The sequence below is a fragment of the Fusarium oxysporum genome, chromosome 3, assembly GCF_000149955.1.
Source record: "Fusarium oxysporum f. sp. lycopersici 4287 chromosome 3, whole genome shotgun sequence".
Lineage (NCBI taxonomy): Eukaryota > Fungi > Ascomycota > Sordariomycetes > Hypocreales > Nectriaceae > Fusarium > Fusarium oxysporum.
In genome coordinates this window covers 1,624,158-1,638,337 of record NC_030988.1, presented here as the reverse complement: position 1 = coordinate 1,638,337, position 14,180 = coordinate 1,624,158, and the positions used below count along the sequence as shown (strand labels likewise).

The following is a 14,180-nucleotide window of genomic DNA, read 5'->3' as shown; positions in this document are numbered from 1 at the left end:
CGGGACTTTACCTGCATCGCGGCGGAGCCGAGCGACATCCTAAAAACAGTCACCCAGCAAGAAAGACGGAAAAGTCGAAATAGAACGAGGTGTAATGGAATCTCTACCGCACACACAGTTCTCAAAAACAGTCATTGCTGCTGGCAACTACAGTTTGAGCATGCGATTTTTCCTACCTCACAACGGACTTGCAAACTGCAGTAAGCCCCAATAACCAATCATTATGCTTGGGTTTACGGCTTGTAGAAGGTCACTGTAAGGCTGACTCGCATTGAACGCAACTACATTGGGACTAGTGCTTATGCTCGCATATACTTTCTAGGTACATCTCCTTTGCGGCTAGGAGTAGGCTTATCGGCCAATTCTGCCACCTAAAGTGGACGATATATCTGTCTAAAAGGTAGATATATGTACCTCCAAGACACAACTATCTTAGAAATAAAGAGAATGTTGTCGCAAGGAGGAAAATGCCTATGCACTATACTATACATTGAACTGTAGAACATCCAGTAGCGCATCGGACTTGACCATTGGACAGCAACGAAACTACAGGTTACCTACCCTACACTAGCTAGTATCCAACAGCGGCAGAAATGTGCCGCCGCCAAGAGCTCAAGGGCCCGGCCACTAGATCGGTTAAAAGTCCGTTTTGGCAGTTATTGTGCCACGTGATGTGGGTTCAATGCAGAGCACGTCGATCGCAACTGCCGATGTAACCTTGGCGCTGAGCGGGACTGCAATAGGTGGGCGCAAGCAATATACGGAAGAGCGGAAGGCGGAAATAGGACGTTGAAGAACACGATCGACAACGGCATCGTGAGATTGGATCCACAACCAGGGATTCGAAAGAGGTGTTGGCTTTAGCAGACACTTGACCCACCTCTTTCATGGGTTTGCGTCTCATATTCCTCATCCATCTCCCTCGCTTCATCTTTTCGACCTATCTTGACGTTGCTTTCGTCCCGACACTCTGGTACGCGATGGAGAGGTTGAAATTGGACCCAGATTGAATGAGGATTTTTGCAACGACCATGGAGTAACACCGACATGACCCGTTCCGCTGCACGACGACCGACCAACAGTCCTTGGCATGGCAAGTCTGGAAAGTTCGGCAATGGCTCGACGACGAAAGAAGGCCGAAAATGAACTCGAATCAAGACATTGGCCTGGCAAGAAAGCATAGCGGGCGAAATGGGTCGTTCTGTGCTGCAAGAGAGTCGCGAGTCCGGTTCGGGACAGGACGATTCATCCACTTAATTCCGCCGTTCGTTCAAAAGATAGTGTACGTTCGATATATACACAGCTTCCATATCTTGGAACAACATCGAGACCAAGACGATACTGTTTCGTCTCTGCTTCCTTTCCGGCTGAAGAGGCAGACATGGCGCCTCGGAAGACTCGTTCCAGGTCCCCCCACCCAGAAGATCGAGGATGGGTGAGCCAGACCATGCGCAAGAGAGGCATGACGGCGATCAAGAAGAACTATCAGTTTGGCAAAGACTGCGGTACGATCGCCGTGCTTGCGTTCTACAACAAGATCCATGGATTCTGGGACGGCTCAGTGTACACCCCAGACGGGGAATCGCTGCCGGAAAACACGAACGACGTGGTAGGTTCAGAAGCGCAGAAGCATGGAGCCTGAAGAAGCCGATTGGGCGAGTCGCTGACCGGGATGGTGGTTACAGATTCACGATATTTGGCGGAGGCAGGTTGTGTCTAATGGCGAGCTTGTTCTGAGGCCAGCGAGACAACGGAAGCAGGCGGCCAATACGAAGCCGTGCCGGGTCACCAAACCAGCGCCGAAGCCATCACCCCGTGTGCTCAGTCTTCGCAGCAGAGGTCGTCAGGGCGATGGCTCATCAGGGTCTGGCGCCTCGCCGACCCAGCCGCAAATCATCGTCGCCGGCGACGGCGAATCCGAAGCCGAAGACGATGGTGAGAGTACCCGGGACGTTCCAGCCAGTCCAGCGCCGAGGGTGACCCGACGCCGGGGTCGTGACAATGCCGGCCCCGGAGAGACCGAGACAAGAATCCGAAGGGAAGCACGCCTCGACGCTTGCGCGGATCATGCTGTTCGCGGTATTGACAGTACCGATGGTCATATCGACGGTCATATCGACGACAACGACAGCGGCAACGGCAACGGCGAAGATGATGACCATAACCACGGTTACGGAGGCGGTGGTCGTCGTCGTGAGGTTCCCGATCGAAGCGAGCCGGCGGAACTGAACAATGCTGCCTCGAGTCATCTTCATGATGATGTACCAGATGATCAGCACACCGTGATGCCATACACTTCTATGGCAGACGAGGATGCGGAAGGCGAGCTGTGGTGTGAGCCGACCGCACCCTTTGCTTCCATGGCTATGAATGGCCAGTCGGATGATGCAGTCCAGCGTAGTCACGGCGATGAGCCAGGATCTGTCGATCTGACGACGGCGATGGCAGAAGATGACTGGATGCAGTCGGCTATGATGGACTTTGGCCAAGTGACAGATTTCCCTGGCGCACATCACTGGGGTGACATGCTGGAGTTTGATCTAGACAACATGGGTATGGACATGAACGTGGACTTGGGCATGGAGATGATGGATCAACTTGACAACGGTCACCTGCCCATCGATATGATGCATCTTCCCTCAACCGACCCACATGTCGTCCGTCAGGCTCCCATCGAAGCCGAGGGAGGTCTGGGCGACGGTGGACTGGCGAACCGCGACACCGACGCTATTGCTGATGCTGGCAATGGAGCCGCAAAAGTTACACAGTCCACGGCTGCGGCAGCCAGCGACAGCCACATGCCCTCCGCCCAGTCGAAGAGTGACATTGAGATGCAAGCGCGGACTCTATCAGACGAGACTCATCCTAGCCCGCGGTCGGCCGCTGCGACAGGTTGGCCTGACAGTTCGAAACATACCACGACGACGGCAGAGGACGGACCGCAGCCGGGTCAATTTGCTGGAAACCCGCTGTTATCGATCATCACTAGAGCATTGTCTCAGATGAATTGTTACGAGGATGCTGGACCAGATATGAACAATAATACAAGTTGGCCAATGGGAAGTCAGGGCATGATCGGTATGCCGCCCGCGATGCCGGCCTGTTGAGTATGAACTTCAAGCGTACACCGGTCTTCTTGATCGGCCTTCTCTGATGTGCTCGTAGTTGTACTTTCTTTCTCCTCTCTTTTATTTATTCAAGAACGAAAATGAAGAGGGCAGAAAAGGAACAGCACGATAAATTTTGATGGATGTCTTGATGATGTCTCGATGGATGTCTTGAGAGAAAAAGATGACGAGATGCGTAGAAGAAGAAAGAAAGGAACGATAGATCAAATAGACTTATTTATTGGCCTAGGTACTGTAAAACTAATGCGCCTGGCGTTGTTCCATAATTGCTCCCACTACCTGGGAAGCTTCTTACCGTTTAAGGAAGAGCTTGATTCTGCATCTGGTTTGGTGAGAAGTGCACGTGCACAGACGGTCGTCGTAGATGTCCCAATACATGTGAGAAATTAGCAAAATCTAATTCATAATGTCGGAAACACCCTTACGTCTTTATGCCAAGTACTCATACTGAGAGCTGACAGAACATAGACCATGGATGGCATGAATGGGAGGAAGAAGCCAGAACCAGACGAACATGACTGCAGCATGTACAGGATGAACGGTATCAAGCTCATAGTGTTAGAAAGTAAGAAAGGTCGTCAGCTCCGTCTCGTTTCATGTGGACAAAACAAAGTCACTCGTTTGCTATTTAAGCCCTGCTCGCCCTGCCGATGTGAAACTTGTCACCTCCGCATCCTGTCCGCTCTCAACCTGGCATGCATATAATTGGTTTGATGCGAAAACAGAACGTAAGGTCACTACCTGCCCTACAGTCACTATTTCCGCGGAGAGAAAATCCTCAGGCGCTTCGTCAGCAAGAGAAGACCGAGAAATTGGAAGCTAATCAAAGACATGGTACACAAGTGACCGGACAAGCGATGGACACTGGCGCTCAGTTCGAGCCGATGGATATAGACAATGAAGAGGCGTCGAGGGACAACGAAATGTGTATTCCGACGATCGTGTTATGGCCGCCGCCGGATGATGATTTTGATATGAAGGAGGACGCAGAGGATGTGGAGATGACTTGTACTGAGAGGAGCACCATTACAAACAACCACTAAGCGCTACAATACTGTATATGAATACTTCCGACTCTATTGTCATCATAGGCTTCCTGAATTTCCTGCTCCCCACTGAAACACTGGTATTTTAAAGCGCCATAGCGAATCTGGATCGTCAGTATTCGTACGTGACAGATTAAAGTCACCCTTGACTTGGGGGATGCATATTCCGCAGCTCTGTGTCTAAGCCCACTGCCGACTTGTATTGTGACCCCAGCCCGCCAAAGCATTATCGTCTCGAAGGCTCTACACTGGATAGATTGCTCAGATCAGACGGAAAGCGCAAGATGCTGGACCAGGTTCTGCTATATCTGCCGCAGAAGCAAAGGAAGAGAGATTTGCGAACAACAGAAATTATCCAGAGGCTAAAATAGGATGAGACCCGGCTCAATCGAAAGAACGAATCTTCAAAGTGTCGCGTATCAAAAAGGGAAGTACTTACTGTACGACCAGCTAGGCTCAGAAATTGGAAAAAGGCCTCTTGGATCCCCTTGGAATGCTTAAATATGCACTATTGCCATGTTCGGCGATGTTCGTATCCATCACTCTCTAGGAATCGATGATTCGTAGTGAATACACTAGAATTGACAAGAAAAGAACGCTGCGACGCCGCATTGTGGATGAGACGTATGGCCCTACGAAAGAAGTCAAAGCATGGGAGAGGATCAAGAAGCTAGTGAAGGCACCAGATAAATCGCCAAATCTTTACGTTCAGGTACCCAGTAGTGAATCCATTCACAGGATCGATGACTCCGTGATTAGCCATACCCTCGACTCGCTATCACATGCCGTTCAGAGCAGGGTCGAGCCGAGAACTACGAATGATCGTAAAGAGGATAATCACATATCCATATCCATCGAGTTTACCCATAATCATCCATGTCGAGAAGATGGGGAGGATGAGGACCTCCGCTGTCTGTGGATCCCCTCAAGTGACGATGAGGAAGATGAAGAAGCGGCGCATGCCGACGCGGTGTCCGTGACGACGTGGCCTAGGCGGACTTGAACTGTATGTACTTGGTCTAGTTATGATGAGTCTTTTTTTTGTATAAAACTAGATGGTTATATCTATATGTTAGCTTGGTGAAGTTCGTCTTTTTCGGGACTGGTTAGATCGATTATCGCTTAGGGAGCATACGTGCTTCAATTTTCCATGCCGGGAGAGAGGGCTGGTAGCCAGAACTGCTGAATATAGAAATCTAGGATTGGCCTTTCCTTTCTATGGGAGAATTGATCCTAGTTTGTCGCAAAACATCTGTTCCCTTTCATAAGAAATAAACCCTCCCTTCCTTATGTCTTTGGCAGTAGCATCATCTCTTTCCACTTCTCATTCTCCAAAGCACTACCCGAGAACTCTGGAATCCGAGAAGATAACACGAGAGCATGCCACGGATTTCTCTGGATCTGCCGACACATCTTATTGATGTCCCGGCTGGTCGTAGTAGTGAACGCTACTACATTCCCATATATAATGTAAACGATTTCTGAGAGCGATTCCTATACCTATACTCCGCCACAGTGCCTCAAATCACTTACAAACTATTAGATTACCTTTGGCGGGGCACGAGAGCTCATAAGTTACTGGTTACAAGACTGTGGCGTTATAGATTGGCAATTTCACAATGACGCCCGCTCAGGATGGATTTGTTTCGAGTACGAGAGGGACTTTGGAATTGCACTTGGTCCGTCTTCACTTTGCACCTATCACTTTTGTTCGATGATGCCTAATTAGGTGATTCTAGAGATTCTACAAGAAGTGAAGCAACTTCACCCAAAGCTGGAATACTCAGCCGTCAACAAGCTGAGGAGCATCAAGCTCGAGGTTATAGATTGCACGTTGACCCAGCCCAGGTTTGCCAGGATATACTCTAGCCACGTCAAAGGATCACTGCGACGCTGGGACGATCTGATCGACTGGATCAGGTTGGACCTGCCCAAAGCTAAGGTCGAGAGGACGCAGAAAATAATGTTGACAGGACTATCGTCCCGTCCAAACATCCATGAACTCAATCACTGGATGCGTTCGAGACTCGGGTCAGACTGCCTGCTGATTGTTGCATCACGCATCGCCCGCATAGGCATGTGCCGCGCGCTGGTCTTCGTCTGTACCCTCGCTATGGTAAAGGGCTTGTCCGAGGATAGAATACATAGCCGTCTCGAAGGAGCGATGTTTGGCAATGAGACCTTGAGAATTCTGGTTGAGCGGTCTGATGGTCAGGCTAGTGCAACGAAGTACCAACAAGAGGCGGCACCTCTGGTCGTGCTGGGATCGTCGAGACTGCCACCTCACTGGCCTAGTATAGTGTCCAAATGGAATCACAGCATGGAGAAGATAGACGAGGATACTACTTAGGAACACGCGATGAATAGTGTGCCACACCTTGATGTCCGGTGTTAGGGCGAAACCGTTTCAGATCCCCAAGTACAGTTCTGAAGATGCCGGTACAAGTTGGGAGCAAGAGCAAACCCGACTACCACGATCTCTCGGTCGAGGAAATCTCTCAGAGGGCAGGTAGTCTTGCTGTAGAATCCTGTTGTTTTCCGAAATCCAAAACTTGCTGTTTGCAGTACGCATCGTCCAGAATGGACCAACCTGTATCTTTCACATGGATAGAGTCCGCCCCACGTCTAAGACTTCGCTACATGTATCGTCCAAAATATACCTCTACGGTTCTGTGTCCCATAGGTATCGTATTAGAGTCAAATATATACAGCTGCGCATATAGATATAATAGGCTATACTGCAAGATAACTTCGCCATTCAATAGCACCACAAAGAAACTGTATCGATTGTCATATTCCTATGCTTGCGTACTGTATGCTGCACACACTGCCAACACTTTTTATCACTTGCAAGAAGAAGCTGAAAGACTTTATACAATGGCAGCACCCCATTCTTCCGTACATCCTGGAACTCGCCAGCCTCACCCTCTGAGCATTCAAAACATGGTTCACTCTGTGGGAGACCAGGGGTTCTCATCTTGTAGCAACACTATGGTGCAGCAGTACGGGTTGATTCCTGCCGCGAGCATGTATATCAATCCCGCTGTCTTGCAATCCGTGGATGTCCCTTTAGAGAAGCATCTGCATCCAAAACCAGAAATGTGTCAAAGGGTCATGACAGGACAAGGGCAGCACAGTCAAGAACACCAAGAGCCAGGACCGTTCATGTCCGCTCCTATCCACGAACCAGAGGTACCAGTGTCGGCTCCAGCCTGGACCAGAAACACCAAACATAGGCGGCTGAAGCCAGGATGTGCGCCTGCGATATTCGGCCAACAAAGATCAAGGTCATGCCACGGACAATTACAAATGATGTCCACATGGCGGTTTCAGGATCATCAGGGAAACCAGCCACAGGGAGGCTTATCAACCCATTCTGTCAAGCATCGGGTTACTCGAGCCTTGGTCTCGCACAGAAGCGGTGCGCCGAGAAGCCCCGGGGTTCAGAGAATAAATGTCGAAACCTATTGCCATGGAGAATGGCTTCAACGTCCACTGGTACGACGCGTACCTCCAGCCCTTCAACGTCGACTACCCTCGATTCGATCGCTTATTCCCGAACTCCCCGAAACCTTTGCAAATCAAACAGAGGTGTCGACAGGACATCAAAGTTAGTATGGTGCAGCAAAACGGCAAGAGTAGATAAGATGCAGCCGCTAAGCAGGCATTCGGTTACAGAAGCGACCCATCTGCGGTTATCTTGTTGATGCGCCGCCTGTATCCTCCACGATGGGGCTACCTGTACAATCTACTCTATACTATAGACTCTAGGTCGATATGGAAGTAATTAATTATGCTTCCAGATTCTGAGAAAACTGAAGAATAACAATTCCCTCGAAACGGTACTGTAGCATTCGTTCTGGCGTTGGGAGACCAGCATCTGGAGGTGGTAAAGTAGGGGTTGATGACAATCTGCGGTGAAGCCGCATTGCATTTTTTGAACATGCACGTACGTCATCAGAAGGTGAGTATGTAGATACCGTGCCATTAGGTATGAAATACTTAGAAGCAATAAAACAAAGTCCAAAACGTCTATACGGTATAAACCAATGACTGTCAAGGGGGGACATTCGATTTTAATCTTTACTGTACAGTATAGCATAACTGGTCACTACCGACTCAGCTGACCAAACACGTCTTCTATATACGTGGCTTCCATATACATACCAGCGATATAGAAAGCTATCGACCTAGCCGCCCGCTAGTACTGCCAGGAATGCTTGCTCCCGCCCGGACACCCAGGCGTGCCATACACGCCACCTACCATCCAGAGAACAACGTCGACAAACCACCAAATCCCACCGGCACCGAGAGTTAACAGTTTGAACACAGCTAGAGGCCAGTGGTGGGCGTAGAACTGATCGATACCGAACGATCCCAGAAAAAAAGCAAGAAGCATTGCCGTTCGCTCCTGTCGATAACACTTGGCGGTCGTTGGACGCTCGTCAAATCCTCCCCAAGACCTCTTTGCCAAGTCGAAAGGCCTCTCGATGGCAACTGTCCATTCCATGATTAGTCACAAGATGGTCGCGCTTATTGAAGTCAGTCAGATCAAAACAACGTACTGGTTATCCCACATGAGACAATGACACCCAAGACAATCACCGAGTAGACTGTTGCAAGCAGTTTCCAGTGTCTCTCGACGAGAGATATGCCTTTTCCGATCCAAGGAGCGGTTCCAGAATGTACCGAGGTTCGTCGAGTAGCCCGGAAATGATTCATGATCGAACTGAGCGTCATTTACATGAGGTAGCAGCAGCAGCGACAACAGTAACAACAGAAACAGCAGTGATAGGTTTGAGCAGACGTAGACTTAGGTGGCAGGAATTCAATCAACTTGTCGCCTTTCAAGCCAACCCAGGCAAGGAATTATAGAGAGGGCTGTCTGGTTAATAGAGGACGCTCTGTGGACTGAACCTAAATCATCCTTTGAGATAATCCCGCTTCGGCTGTCCGAAAGAGCTGTTCGCTCCCGGTACACTTGCTGCGATTTCTAGCCTTTTCATTCGAACACCCCGTCTGTATTCTACCCCGCGATGCGATAGGGTGAGTCCTGGGTCCGATTTCAACCTCTCGGTTTATAATTCTCCTTCCACCGGTCATTCTTGGTCAGGAGCGACTGGTGCGCATCCGCAACCTTTAGCCTACAAGCCTGGCTTTATCTTGAGATTGGAGCTTATGGCGGAGGAGTGCAAGCCCATTCTCAACTGGTATTGTAACCAGATTCAAGGCTTGTACTCTGATTACCTTTGTGCTGTAGTACTGTACAGGTCGGGTCGTAGCATCGTTGTTGAACTTGAAGGCTTGTCGCTCAACCGCATGCTGGGCTTCAGCAAGGGCTACTCCGGTAGAGAAAGATATTTATGTTACAACTTACCATTTCGTTCATATGAGATACGTTTGCAGGATATATTTATAATCTATATCATATGCTGTAGGCTCCTGTGTTATTCGGGGATTACTGTAATGTAGCGTTCGTCGCACAGCCATTCACGCACATGTCCTTTGAAAAGAAATAGTGAGAAAGATTGCATTGAAGCCGATTGCACCTCTATACTACATATCTCTCGAGGTCAAGTGCCTATTCAAACGTCTAAGATCTGGCCATTTACAACTCCGTTCGTGCTCTTCGAATCGGAGAATCCGCGATTCACGATCGAACCAGCGAGTTCAGTCTGTTTCTTTCCGGTATGACTAGCATTTGCACTCACTCCTTACCTAAGGCTGATGAGGGGAGCATGAGCATCCATCTTGGTATGGAGTACGAGGTCCATCGTTCCAGTCCATCTCTTCGGTATCATCAGTGTTCAGGTGGGCCATGCCGACCAGCGATTTGATCTTTCTCCTAGCCCAAATAGAGGCTATGATCATAGCGATGAGCAAGACCAGTACTTCGAAAGCGAAGAACACGACGACTTCGCTTGGGAAGTTGTTGGTATGCCAAAGCAACAAGCCCGCCATGGCTTGCAGTATGACGACATCAAGCAAGAACAAAGGCACCCAAGACACTATAAGATCCAGTCTCTCGTATTGACCCTTTATCGACCGGAAATTGAATTGAAGCATGGTGGTGATGGCGACTGCCGCGACCGCGGTGATTGCCGTACTGGTCAGTAGAGCTGCTGCCGTGAACTCGAGGCCACTCAAGCTGTCCGGTTGGGATAGGCCAAAGATTGTCATCCCTAGAGACAAAATCGCTAACCAAGCTACAAAGAGTAGAAGGCCATTGTAAAAACGCACGACTAGTCGAACAATGAATACCGAGCGAGGGCTGACTACCCCTAACTCTTCATCTATCGTAGGCATTGGTACAACTTGAATCATTCAGCAAGGGAGTGAGCCAGGTTTCTCTGAAGACTTACATTTATGCATGTGAGTCAGAACGGAAAGGGCTGTAGCTGAGTATGCAAATGGAAAGACATGTTAGAAGGGGGAATGCATGCATTCAGCGGAGCTTTGTACATATATGATCAGCGAAGCAGCCAAATAAGGAGATAGCATCGGTCTCTTGCTTTTTTCTTTTTTTCGCCTCCCCACCTCTTCCTGCTTTCTTCTTTCCACCTTCTTCATTTTCTGGCTGTCTGAGTAGGTTCGTCTGTCGGTATATCCCCTACTGCTGGAGTCTCGGCGGAGTACAGTCTACGGGATAGCATGTCCTCGACGGAATGGCCATAACTAGCCAGTCCAAACCCCGACCTTTTCATCTATGGATATGTGAGTTTCTTGCTTAGACATTCAGGGAACTCAAGACACGCCTCGCCTTTAACCCAGAACGCTAGGTAAGCAAAACGTCCTCCGAAATTAACGTCGAGGCGGACGTTCACGACTTCCAGAAACACTGAGATAACGAATCATCTAACCCCATCAGATCTCACGACAGGGCTTTATCCAAATACAAGTTCTAATTGACCACCAAACAGCTCAATAGAGCCACTTAGTCTTGCGACCGTTCATCAAATGCATGGAATGTGGCAAGCCTACATAGGACGCATCAAATAGCATCAAGATCACTTCACCTGGGCCGCTTCCCCATCGTATAAGAAAGTAGTGTTGTTACTTGTCCAAAAACACTTTCCTCTTCCCATTTTGAAGTCAAGAGTGCGGTCCAAAGGTGCTCAACAGACAGCATATCATCTCGAGGCTCACATCAAAATGACGAGAATGCCATGTTCCTCCTATTCACAACCACCCGAGCCTCAAGCTGGAATAGGACTAGGTACCATTCTTACCATTTACATAACTTGCATCATCAACGGTATGTTACCGAAAGAGTTTAGCCAAGGGAGCTAGCTGATCGGTAATGTTAATCACCGTCATGCCAGGGTTCGACGTAAGTAACGTTGCCAACATCCAGCCACAGCTTTATGAGGCATTCGGTCATATCGAGTTTCTTCCTTGGATTGGACTCTCTTACTCCCTTGCCAACTTTGCTACATTAGCCTTTGCTCGTAACGTCATCGATGCTTTCAATATACGTTACGTGTATATCATCAGCATCGCAATATTTTTTGTTGGAGCGACCCTGGCGGGCGTGGCGGGCAACATCTCCACGGTCATCGCTGGCCGAGCGATCATGGGGATTGGAGGCTCAATCTGCCAGAACTGGTGAGTGAGAGCTTAGTCCTCTCTATTTAATTCCGTCGTTGCCAGTCCCACGCGGCGCATACTGAATGCCCATTGCAGTGCCATATCATACTTTGCCATGTATGCGACCGACAGTCAAAGTCCTCTCCTTTATGGCATCATGAGTGGGTTGTGGGCCATTGGCCTTGTAGTAGGAGGCCCAGTAGGCAGCGCCTTTGTGCAGAGCTCTGCCACGACCTGGCGTTGGACTTTCTTCATCAATCTACCATTCCTGGGCCTTGCCATCATCTGCGCCCTGATTTTTGTGCCAGGCAGACCCGAAGCCAATAATCTTCCTCTGCGAGATTGTCTTGCTGATATTGACATATTGGGGATCGTCCTTCAAGTAGCTACAACCGTACTCTTCGCCATCGCGGCCACCTTCTCCGGCCCGGTATGGGAATGGAGCTCGGCGCCCTGTATCGCCATCTGGACTATGTTCGCTGTTGTGCTTGCTGCTTGGGTTGTTCAACAACTTCGCAGTTACCAGAAGCGACCTCGCCATCAGGTGGTCCCCATCAAAATCATGGCTCGGCGTCATATGATACCTCTATGGGTAGCATCAGGTTGCGCCGGTGCTACCTACGCCATCATGCTCTACTATATGCCACTGTTCTATGCCTTCTCAAAGGGGCTGAGTGCGCTACAACAAACCGTGCGTCTCTTACCTTTTGTTCTCCCTTTCATCGTCACCGTGGTCATCATCGCTGCTTGTCTGCCAAGAGTAAAGCACTACGGTTTAATCTACCTCGCTGGCGGTGCCATCACACTCGGATCGGCAACAGCCCTTGCTACTACTCTTGCACCAAATGTTTCCGAAAGTAAGGTTATGGGCCTCACAGCTCTAGTGGGCGTGGGACTTGGCCTACACTTTCAGCACAGCAACGCCATCTCGAACCGGATTCACAAAGACCTCCGAGATCGAATTGAAGGCGCTGCGCTTCTGAACATGAGCCTGATGGGTGGTATCTCTATGGCATTGATCATTGCAGGTGCTGTCTATGAAAACCGCGGCATGTCGTTGCTAAAGTCGGCTCTTGGGTCATTCGATTATGATGAAGGAGACCTGCGCGAGGCACTGGCAGGCGTCTCGCGGGATACGGGGGGAGGAGATGAGGCTAATAGCATGATAGCAAATGGCGCCAACGCAACGTGTAAAGCTATTGCTCTTTTGTTTTATATTGTCGCCTCCAGCGGCGCTCTCTGCTTAGCATGCGGCGTACTCGCCGTATTTGGTCGTTCTCGAGCGAAGAAGTCGCAATAGGGGATGTATGTTACATAAGCAAGGATCAGTGGATCATGGCAGAACGGTAAAAAGGCTGGTAGAAGGGTCATAGTGGTAATAACAAGACAGAAGCTAGTAACTACCCAAAACCTAACGAAGACCTTGTGCCCTCTAGGTTAATATTCCTCATGTGGCTATTTGATCAGACTTCACAGGGGTTTTGGTCGACACCAAGAGTTACAGTCACACATAGAATATCAATCTCGTAGTTATAATCGCCATCACGATCCGGTGTACCTTTCAAAGTGACCCCTTCAATGTTCTATTTGCAGAACAAACTTTGTTGTGAACAGGCATTGCTGTTCAGGCTAACTGCTGATAAAACCACCAAGGGAGTATCGCCTTCTGCTCCTTCTGCCTAATTCGGCCTCGATTCCCGGGCCACACATTAGTGAAGGCTGAGAGCGTCTGGTGTTGTGAACGGACATTATCACTTACCCTAGACTATTGGAAGCGGGAATGGTTAGTATGATCTTAGAACGTCTAATCCGAGCTCGATGCATCAGAATATAGCGTAGTTCGTTTAAATAATCTATCATAGACGTGGATGTTGTATAACTGAAACTCTGGGCTGACTCTATCTCGCTGACATGGTATATTGCTACGTTGATTTGAGGTATATAAGGGACTTGGTTTGAAGAAAAACTTCTGGTTCCCACTTCAGCCCTACTTTCATCCAGAGCCAAGCAACCACTCAATTCATCGCCAAGCTGGCTTGAAATCCTTAACCAAATACCATCAACTATTCCGATATTTGTCGCCCTTCACAACGTCGTGTCAACTGCCGATTCATCTACCAACGCGATAATGGCGCAGCAACTCGAGAATCATGCTCTCAACTTTCATGAAGAAAACTTTTCATGCAAGAGAATGACAGCGAACTTGCTTCTTTTTCACCGAGATGCAATGCGGCGTTCTGATACATATCATAGCATGATACAGACAATCCTTGCGTTCGGGCACGTTGATGTTTATATCCGCGAGCACCTCGAACACCATTCGGCGAGAGTGATTTCGACATTCGATCAGAGGTTCGGCACGCATCTCACGAGGATAGAGATATCTCGCAGCGCTATTGAGGCCCAGGCTTGCATGGTT

General features: G+C 49.2%; 4 protein-coding genes across 7 annotated transcripts; 2 read left to right on the top strand and 2 right to left on the bottom strand.

Annotated features, from left to right (window-relative positions):
• The first annotated feature begins 3,809 nt into the window (after positions 1-3,809).
• On the top strand, positions 3,810-8,346 carry FOXG_22304 (uncharacterized protein). 2 transcript variants are annotated; one of them, XM_018402703.1, is made up of 3 exons: positions 3,810-5,180; positions 5,261-5,644; positions 5,718-8,346. In XM_018402703.1, the coding sequence occupies exon 3, from the start codon at positions 6,608-6,610 to the stop codon at positions 7,787-7,789; it is 1,182 nt and encodes a 393-aa protein (XP_018256658.1). In that variant the 5' UTR covers positions 3,810-5,180; positions 5,261-5,644; positions 5,718-6,607; the 3' UTR covers positions 7,790-8,346. The 2 variants fall into 2 exon arrangements, with proteins under 2 accessions (XP_018256658.1, XP_018256657.1); XM_018402702.1 differs by having other exon boundaries at positions 5,261-8,346.
• A 29-nt stretch (positions 8,347-8,375) lies between these two features.
• On the bottom strand, positions 8,376-8,896 carry FOXG_22303 (uncharacterized protein; the record flags this gene model as incomplete). Its single annotated transcript, XM_018402701.1, has 2 exons — positions 8,376-8,671; positions 8,740-8,896. 2 exons carry the CDS (start codon positions 8,894-8,896, stop codon positions 8,376-8,378), a joined length of 453 nt encoding a protein of 150 aa, XP_018256656.1.
• A 996-nt stretch (positions 8,897-9,892) lies between these two features.
• On the bottom strand, positions 9,893-10,498 carry FOXG_16102 (uncharacterized protein; the record flags this gene model as incomplete). The annotated part of the gene is made up of 1 exon (XM_018396187.1): positions 9,893-10,498. One exon carries the CDS (start codon positions 10,496-10,498, stop codon positions 9,893-9,895), a length of 606 nt encoding a protein of 201 aa, XP_018256655.1.
• Positions 10,499-10,758: 260 nt separating this feature from the next.
• FOXG_16101 (uncharacterized protein) lies at positions 10,759-13,324 on the top strand. Of its 3 annotated transcripts, XM_018396184.1 has the most exons (3): positions 10,759-11,429; positions 11,497-11,779; positions 11,858-13,324. In XM_018396184.1, exons 1-3 carry the CDS (start codon positions 11,327-11,329, stop codon positions 13,059-13,061), a joined length of 1,590 nt encoding a protein of 529 aa, XP_018256652.1. In that variant the 5' UTR covers positions 10,759-11,326; the 3' UTR covers positions 13,062-13,324. The 3 variants fall into 3 exon arrangements, with proteins under 3 accessions (XP_018256652.1, XP_018256654.1, XP_018256653.1); XM_018396186.1 differs by having other exon boundaries at positions 11,497-13,324; XM_018396185.1 differs by having other exon boundaries at positions 10,759-11,779.
• Positions 13,325-14,180: the final 856 nt, after the last annotated feature.